This window comes from Eutrema salsugineum, unplaced genomic scaffold (assembly GCF_000478725.1).
Source record: "Eutrema salsugineum unplaced genomic scaffold, Eutsalg1_0 scaffold_14, whole genome shotgun sequence".
In the NCBI taxonomy this organism is placed as follows: domain Eukaryota; kingdom Viridiplantae; phylum Streptophyta; class Magnoliopsida; order Brassicales; family Brassicaceae; genus Eutrema; species Eutrema salsugineum.
In genome coordinates this window covers 6,519,848-6,529,366 of record NW_006256877.1, presented here as the reverse complement: position 1 = coordinate 6,529,366, position 9,519 = coordinate 6,519,848, and the positions used below count along the sequence as shown (strand labels likewise).

The following is a 9,519-nucleotide window of genomic DNA, read 5'->3' as shown; positions in this document are numbered from 1 at the left end:
TTAGTGTTGTTTCTAATAATAGATTGTGTCTCACCTCAGAGATAGTAAATATGGACCAGTATACGTGGATAGAGTGTCTATGGATAACGTCAACGACTACTAATATATCTTGTCCATCTTATCAGTATGTCGTAGATGGATCTGGTAGATCAGAAGGGGTCAGTGGTAAAATGGATAAGGCGCAGTTAGAAGTTCGTGAAGGCGATTCTGAAGATGGGAATGCTAAGGTGAGAAACATCAATAAATAGACTGATAATTTGATGTGAATATAATATTGATGTAATGCTTACGATGTGATAGGATGGAGGTGTGAAGGTGGATACTGTGCAAAGCGTTGGAGATAGCAGAGAATCGTTTGGTGATGGAGAGGTACGATGAGTGTAATACATTGCATTATGTTTGTGAATAGAGGACGAGTATTTAAGACATTGTAACTATATCCGAATATGTTGTATAGGGTGTGCTGGCTGCGTCGGGACGGAAATGTAACATTGAATAGGCGGATGTACGTGATGACGTTGAGATGAAACTCGAGACGGGCAAAAGCGATGTTGATGTTGAGGATGTATAGAATTTTTTTACTAAGTTATATAAAATATAAACTTGAGATTACTATACTTAAGTTGTAACATTGTATTGCAGGGGGACGTCCCAGGGTCACCGAGCAATAGCGATACATCGTTTTTAACGCTGAGTGATTCGTCTCCCCCACCACTAGCTGTGAAGTATACTCCATCAGGTTTATGCGCGAAACATGATGAAGTAAGAATCGGGGGAAAATGATTTGTAAAGTAACAATAAAAAACATGCATATTACCATTAGATTGTTTTATGAAGGTATCCTCAAAAAGGCAAGAACATCTGAAAAACTGTTTGAAGCTAGCTCGACACCCAAAAAGAAATATAAGTGGAGCATTACAAAAGATGTAAAATGGTAGCATGTTAGACAAGTAAAGTTAGATCGGGTTGTTGCATTTTTTCCTGTTGTGACCAGGAAGTCCACATCGGCCACATTTGTTTGGGATAGTTTTTTTGACACGAGGACCCTGAAAAGATGAGAAGATGAATGAAAAAAGGTTTTGATTTAAAATAGATAAATGGATAGGGATATGCTTACACGGATTTCTCATGTAGAAGTATAACGCACCTGTTTAGGACGACCGGATGGCCGCCGTGTTTTTGGTGGTAGCAAAACTAAGTAGCTAACCTCGTCAGGTATATCGACATCCTTGGGGTCTCCTTCAGGCGATATTATAGCTTGATAAGTGTCACACCATGCCTTTGTTTTGAAACAATCAGCCACAAGCGATCCATAGGGGAGCCCGACACAGTCAGCAGCCATTAGGGCGTGGACACAAGGAATCTTCAATCTTTCGTACATCATGCAGGTACATTTGTGGTCTTTCAGTAAAACGTTATTTTTTTTCCCGAACTGTCCTATTATTTCCAAACTCCAGCTAGAAATGGTGTTGATTTTGCTGCCCTTTGCCCTTTTGAGATTCAGGGTCATTTCTTTATCCACTTCAGGAGTAATAATTCCTTTATGGCGTTGGGATTTTTTCCTGCGAGCACTGAACCAACGCGTCATCATGGATTGAATGAACTGCAAGAGTTCCAAAATGGGGGAGCTTCTTCCTTCGCACAAATATTTGTTAAGCTGCTCACAAGCGTTGCTTGTCATTAGGTTATATCTGTCTCCTTTAAAATGAACTCTTGCCCATGTGACAATACCGATGTCGTGGAGGTATTTAGCACAGGCAGCATTTGTAGAATTGATTTGCGCAAAGATAGCACGAAATCTTTTGACCTTGTAAGCAAAAGCAGCCATACCAACCAATTTAGATAGGCTCTTGTTCTTGAACCTTGACGTAACATTCCTTTGCAAATGAACAATACATGCGCCATGATGTGCTCGGGGATAGACATGTTTAACCGCCGTTAGGATAGACCTATGTCGGTCTGAAATAATAGAAAGGTTTGAACTGTCAGCCAATATGCGTTCCAATTTTGTTAAGAACCATATCCACGCATCATCGTTCTCGGAATCCACAATTCCAAAAGCCAATGGATATACTTGGAAGTTAGCATCCTGTCCACATGCCGTTAACAAGACTCCTTTAAATTTCCTGGTCAAATGGGTTCCATCTAAAACAATAATATGTCTGAGCCTGCGGAAACCAAGGATTGAAGCAGCGAAAGATAAGAAAACATACTTAAACCTAATAAAACCTAGCTCGTCTGTTTCTGTCTCCAAGTCAGCCACAGAACATGGGTTTGCAAGTTTGAGCATGTACAAATACTCGGGTAACTTGCTGTAGGAATCATCATCAGAACCTCGGACACCATTGACAGCCGTTTCTTTTGCTCTGTAACATGTCATGTATGAAGTATTAACTCGAAGATCTTCAAGGACGAGTTTTTGCAAATCCCTAGCCCTTGGACCATTGACCGGATCACCAAATTGAGCTTTGTAGACATCTGAAATTACTCGAGCGGATGCTTTGGAAGCAAACACCTGTCGGGTCTCTATGCCACATGAGTGTTGAAGATGTGCTTCTGTAATTTGGTAATAGCCGCAGTCCTGTATTTCCTTAGCGCGAACTCTCCAATCACAAGGATTTCTTGTACAAGTGAGCACAAAATAGTTCCATTTGGTAGTAGTTTGTTTGAAATGGAACATTTCTTTGATGGCATATATAGCGATAGCAACTTGGCAATCTTCCTTAGATCCAAAAAATCTTTCCAACCCTGATGGTAGCTTCTCCTTCGTCAAAACTATCTAAATCCGGAATATCTGGACAGTCGTACAAAGTGTCATCAAACAGAGGTGGTATGTCGAACTCCTCGTCATCGAGACTTTCAAGGCGCTGACGAGACGGTACAGCGGGTCTGGCCAGTAAATCGAATCTTGGTGGATTGTGGGATGTGTTCACTAAGGGAGGGGTATTTGAAAACAGTGAACCAGAATTCCCGCCAGGTGCTATTTGGCATGAATTGTTCACAGCATCTGGAAAAAGGACCGAGAACACATTTGGAGGTGGATCAGACATTAACTCAGCTGCATCTGAACCACCAAACTGTTCAGCAAGCAAAGGAGCCCAGAACTTTTTGTCATACTGCCGGGGAACACCAAGAAGCTCTTCTTCAATGTCAATATCTAAATCCCCATTGCTGCAATCGTCAGAGTCAGATAGTTGAGAGTCGCCGCTTGTCGAGGTAGAGGTCCCTTTTGAACTACCACTTTTATAATTTTCCTCTAATTGCTCCGCATGATTGATTAAATCTTCATTGTCGTGGATAGGCTGATAGTGTGTAGTGGAACGACCGCTTTTGAAAAGGTGTACACCGGGTTTGGAAAGAGATACCGGCTGAAAAGATTTGCGCTTGAGAGGAAGAAGTGGAGTAGTGAAGCATTGGTCATATTGTTCTGGTGGGGCAAACGATGGATGTGGACACTCGAAGTGGACAAACATGTTCATAGATGAACTGACGCGGGAATGTTTGATATAGTAAGATATTGCACTCTCCGTTAAGATGACAACCAGCAGTGTGGTAATTCCAGTCACTAATTCCTTAATATTAGGCGGCCAGTACGATAATGTAGCTTTCTTTCCAGCGTTCCCTTCAGGAAAAATTCACGTTCAACCATTTCTCTAAGCTCATCAATATGAATGCCTTCTTGAAATGACACCATTCTCGACATCAACTGTTTGTCAATAAGGAATTCCCACTTCTTGGCAGTGGTGAAAACCCATTCACCAGCAATAACAAGGCAATGCTCTCCCATTGAAACCTAGTAAGAAGGAGTTCGAATATAAAATATTGTCCACTACAGTAATGTCCACCGATTTGGGAAGAACAAGAGGAATAGCTTACCTCTCCAACCATCTGTGGCCGTCGCTTGTCTCAACAATGGGGAACAGAAGATCCTGATTTACTCTAATCTACAGCTGTAATCCTTTTCATGTAAATCACTCTTTTGATATCTACCACAGGGACACTTGTCAAGCTCTCGGTCTTTAGATAGAGAACATTTACTGCATATTGAACGGTTCGGATATAGTAACTTTTGTGTGGGTCTTACCATTTGTATTGTGGTCGTCCACTTTGCCTTATCAACTTGTAAGTATCCACTTGTGATCGTCCAATTTGGCTTATATATTTTGTCGATGTTTGGATATAGCACTTTTGCTGGATAAACCACTGCTGGGATTCAGCATATTTTTGTGTATTTTCACCTGAACGTCCACCGGGTGTGCATCCACACTTTAACTAATGGCATATTATAATGTATTCTGATGGATAGTAGCCGAGATCCTCAGTGTACGGGGTTGTGTGGATGGAGAATGTGTAATGCATATATATACGGCAGAGATATAGTTTCCCAAATCTGGACTGCTCGGGATTACGCTGGAACTTTGTTCCCGACCCAGAAGTTTGCAAAATTAATGGGAACTGTTCGGGATTATGTGGGAACTTTGTTCCCGACCCAGAAGTTTGCAGAATTAATTTCTGGATATAGAGGATTGACGATATATGAGGGTTGAAGGTAAAATTCGAAAAAGATTTGACGGAAGGATTTGATGAGGCAGCACCGAATTGTCAGAGAAGAAGATGGACAGGGGTGCGGCTACGCCGAAAAAATGATTTCCAGTGTTTACAGAAAGTTCCAGCGGAACTAAAGAAGAAGATAATTGAATAGTTCGAAAGAGTAAGAAAGGTAAAATTTTAGGAAGTTCGTTTTACTGAAAGGCAAAAATGTCCCAAAAAATTTGAAAACTCAGAAAAATCACCTAATAGCAAAAAATACTTTTTGATGTAATATAAGTTATAAAAAGTGCTTTTGAATGTAAATATCTCAATTTATACTTCACTTTTGAGTAGTAAATATTTTATACCAAAACTATGCCTGGGATTTCGGTTAATTAGGGTTTTTTGGGTTTAGTTAGTTCTATATCGGTTCGGGAGAAATTCGGTAATTTTTAGTGTCGATCCGAAGTTGGCAAATTCAGTTAAATTCGCATAGTTTCTAGTAATTTTGGTTGATTTCGGTTATCGGGGTTTAATTTCGGTTATTTTCGATTTTCTAAAAAAATCAGAGTATTGAAGACTTTGCAAGAAATCACGAAACCTGCAACTGCAACTTTTTAAATCACTAAACCTGCAAACTATCCATACCCAATCGATACCTTCGAATAGATTCTAAACAACTTCTTTTTTTTTCATTTACTTTACACTACAAACAACCATCAAACATAACCAAATCACTAGAAACGAAGGGCATGAAAAAAAGATACCATCTCTCTCTCAAAACACTGAGACTAAGTAGTAATAAGAAACAACACTTAGATTCTTCATCTGCAATTTTCAAGAGGTGTTCATGGCATCTGCATGATAGCTTTCAAGATCCTTGTCAAGTTCAGCCGCAGACTTCTCCACTTGCTTCTTTCCACTCCCTCTTCCACCACCACCACCACGGCCACGTCCTCCGCCGCCACCACCACCACGTCCTCTACCACGAAACCCGCCTCTTCCTCCTCTCGTTCCTCCCTGCCAGTTTTGACTACCAACAAGAGAAGATCCAATCGTTTCAATTTGAATACACAAACCAAGATAAACCAGGAAGTTTATTTTGTAACCATCCAGGTTAATATGAAATTCAAATTCCGGTTCCACTCGGTTAGTATACTTACATTGGAAGGCGAGTGACAGGAGGAGCTGGAGCTCTTCCTCCTCTCCCACGGATGCTCCTACCTCTCCCTCCTCCTTGCCTGCAAGCATCAGAGGAGATTGTAACATTAGTCTCTTGTGAATGCGATAAAAAGAAAAAAAAAAGGAAGAAAGAGAGACAGAGATTCATACTGGATAACAACGGTCCTCTTCAGCCTTCCGTTGAGACCAGTGACATTCACATTTACACGAGCCGGTAAAGGAGACTCGGTGTTGTTGTTACCACCCAGAATCTCAAGTCTCATTGGCCTTCCATCCAATAATACATTGTTGTATTTCTTCAGAGCTTGAAATGCATCACTTCTTCTCGGATACACTACTTCAGCTGTGCCCTGTAATTACATGGCACAAAGGGAAAATCACAGTTAGAAAGAGCATATAGATGAAAGCTTTTTTTGAAGTCATGACGAGAAAGGGACTGATAAAGATGGAAACTTACACTTGGGCGACCATTTCTGTCAAAATGAATAGCATAACGCTTCAGCTCCCCAATCTCAGAAAAGAGTTCCTACGATCACAAAAAGATAGAATAAGTGATTTGTTTGTAAAAACCAAGAGCATAGACATATAAGAAGCCAGATTATTATTATTATACCCTTATATCTTCATTTGTCACACCATGGTCAAGATTTGTGATATGGAGCCTGGTTTCAACGTCAAGTCCTGATACCCCAGCAGCTCTTAGACCATCTTCAAACAAATTGCTCTGCCATGGCAAGCTTCTGATCCTACGGACAGGCTATTAAAAAGAGCAGATAACATCAGTACAATGAGTTTGTTGAAATTTAAAGCAATGTCTATGAAAAATAACTCCAAAGATGAGAAACCACCCATTTGTCTGAAAGAACGAAAACCAGTCAAAGTAAAGATCTCTCTCCAGCAAGTAGTCAAGAACCAACCAAGGAGACCAAACGAAATGAAGGAAAAAGGAATTTCGACTGACACCATGAAAGTCACTGCTCCGATTCCAAAAGAAAGTCCTTGTACCAAGGCAATGATAAAAGAAGAACCGAGACGTCTGTAGCACGCTGAAGAATTTCCAGATGCAAATACACCGAGTAGGGGTAAATCACTATAAAGCTTATTTACTGCCAAGAAAAGTTACTGAACTTTCCCAAAACGCCACAGCACCGCAAATCCTTAAGAGGATTTTGAGTGTCGGTGAAAAGATTAACATATTCATTGCAATACGATTGTACTGGATGAACAAATATTGACCTTCAACTAACTGAAGCTCCTCGGCTTAAAAGCACTGTGGCAAAAGCAACTAAGAACTTTGAGAAGTAGACTGAAATCGCAGGGGTAAGAGGCTTTTCTAGATGAAATCATCTCCACAAACTATACAGAAGCATGCATCACCTCCTAGACGAGGTTCTGAATGTTAAAGAATGTCAAAACATCTTTATGCATGTAAGAGAAAACCTTGCTTCTCCCGTCGTATAGTTTTTCTAGCATGATGAAGTATATGCTTCGACATTTCATACCACAAGAAACTCAGATTTCAATCAAACACATAGAAGATCCCAGGTTTTGAGCTTGCCTTATTAATGGTGAAAGATGATGTCCGAGCATTCACGGCAAGAGGACCTCTTCGCACGGGTCCGGTTCCTCTTCCACCACCACCGAGAAAACCATTCGGTCCATGACCTTGACCATGACCATGACCTTGACCGCGACCACGGCGGGAACCACCTCTTCCCCTAGACCTTGCAGCCTTACCACTCTTGACAATATCATCAAGAGTCATATTCAAAGATCCAGACATCTTCAGTTCAATAAAAACCCAATTTCCTTGTGAAAAAACACAGAAACTAGGCTGAATCTGAAACCTGCAACAATTAGAGAAAAGAAAAAGAGTGATTAGACACCACCAAAAAACACGAACAAGTAAAAAATAATCATCACAATCTCCTAGCACAAACACAATGATAGAAGTGAAACCCTAGTTTCGATGCCCAGAACCATAATTTCCAACAAAAATTACAAATCAAGGATAGCCTGACTCTGAAATTTATCGTTCAACGTAAAAGAAAGCAAGCAACGAGTACGGATCCCATCAGATTGAGAGATAGATATCAAAAAGATCAGCTAACCAAAATACGAAACAGTTCCTGAAACGAAACCTTAGATCGACAGATCTATGATCTATCCATCTTAGATAACCTAATCATAGTTTTCTGAAACAAAAACTGGAAATCGTGTGTGCAAACAGTAGAAATTAGAGCGGAAATCATCAGATAAGATGCCTCAAAAGGACACAAATCTATAGATGAATCATGATTCGTAAAAGGATGAAGAAGCGAGAAATTACCAAGAACAAGGGCAAGAAAATCCACACGAGCGAGAGAGAGAGAGATAATGATGGGATAGGGTTTTGAGGAGCTTCTGTGATTTGAGGAGCTTCTGTGATTTTGAGCGTGAGAGAAGATTCAGAATTTGGGGGAGAAGAGGTGAATTTTGGGGGAAAGTGGAACGACGCGGATAATGGGCCTAAGGCAAGGACACTTTCGTAACTATATTTTAGATTTAATGGGGCATTTCGTCTTTTGAATTATGATTTCTGTAAATTAGTTTTTTTTCGTTTTTTTTTTCATTGCATATGTCAAAAAAAAGTTTTTCCATATTATTATTAAATTCGTTTTTAAAATATTTTTACCATTAATCAGCCACCATTTTTTCTTTAAACTGATATTTTTTTTACAAAATTCAACTGATTTTATTGATATAAATAAATCGATTGAAATACAAGGTGAAATCTAATCACCAAATTAAATGAGGACTGATAGTCTTGGCTAACACTAATCAGAACCATAATCCTCACGTTCCTCCCGAAAACATTTTTTGTATCACTCATGTTGTTACATTTTTGACTTGAGCAATGGAAAATCTTTTTATATTATTTTTGTGTGGATAACAAGCATTTTATAAGGGATGCACATCTGAGCAAGGGATGCAAGATAGTAGTAAAATTATTCTTGGATTGACTTCTTTCTCGATCATTGTTGTTCATCAGTTGTATCACTTGATTTAGAATCCTCTACCGAATTGCTCCATAAAGTAATAACGAATAAACAAGTTGTGGTAACAAAAAAAATGAAGCAAATTTAAGAACTTGATACCATATAAAATTGTACAAGTCGTCTTATAGATCACAAAGATTGCTTTATTGCATTATTACTAGATAATGTGGTCATCATTTTACCAGATAATTAAATCCTTAGATCCATTGAGTATTGAAAACGACGCTAACAAATTGAGCAAACATTATTTATTTCATGTAGAGACATTTAGAAACCGCCAACTAGACGTATCACCAAGTGAATGTACGAGCCACTTTGGATGCTGTAATGTGACAAGGTGTGACCATCTTGAAGTTGCTTGCCTGAAAAGATGAGCCTCTGCATTTGCACAGGGACGCCTTCACTGTCCTCGATCATAGCCTTGAGGTTTTCAATGGTCGTAGAGCCTCTTACAATTAGGCTTACGTTTCTATTCTCCATATTCTTTACTATAATCTGCATGATGATACTCTCTTTTTTTCTTTCCTTTTTCTCTCCGTCAAAATGCACAAGAAATCCTTAGAACTTTAGAACGAAATCAAAATCGGAATCTGAGACTGAAACTTGCTCTAATTCTTTTAGTTGTTCGTTTTATATAGCCGATTTGTTTTGTAATTTCCAAAAATCATTTATTTTAGTTCTTTTTCTTTGACCGTTTTTGGAAAACGTGGTCTTTACTCTTGAGTCTGGAGTCTTGACGTAGATTTTAGACTCTTAGTAGTACTAATAC

The 9,519-nt window shown here is 39.4% G+C and overlaps 2 protein-coding genes across 2 annotated transcripts; both read right to left on the bottom strand.

Annotated features, from left to right (window-relative positions):
* Positions 1-1,126: 1,126 nt before the first annotated feature.
* Positions 1,127-2,680, bottom strand: LOC112088440 (protein FAR1-RELATED SEQUENCE 6-like). The gene has a single exon (XM_024158720.1). It carries the CDS (start codon positions 2,678-2,680, stop codon positions 1,127-1,129), a length of 1,554 nt encoding a protein of 517 aa, XP_024014488.1.
* Positions 2,681-5,141: 2,461 nt separating this feature from the next.
* On the bottom strand, positions 5,142-8,198 carry LOC18022415 (THO complex subunit 4D). Its single transcript, XM_006405777.2, has 7 exons — positions 8,042-8,198; positions 7,271-7,559; positions 6,326-6,469; positions 6,170-6,238; positions 5,863-6,062; positions 5,694-5,771; positions 5,142-5,563 (listed from the first exon to the last, which is right to left on the bottom strand). Exons 2-7 carry the CDS (start codon positions 7,493-7,495, stop codon positions 5,368-5,370), a joined length of 912 nt encoding a protein of 303 aa, XP_006405840.1. The 5' UTR covers positions 7,496-7,559; positions 8,042-8,198; the 3' UTR covers positions 5,142-5,367.
* Between the last annotated feature and the right edge of the window lie 1,321 nt (positions 8,199-9,519).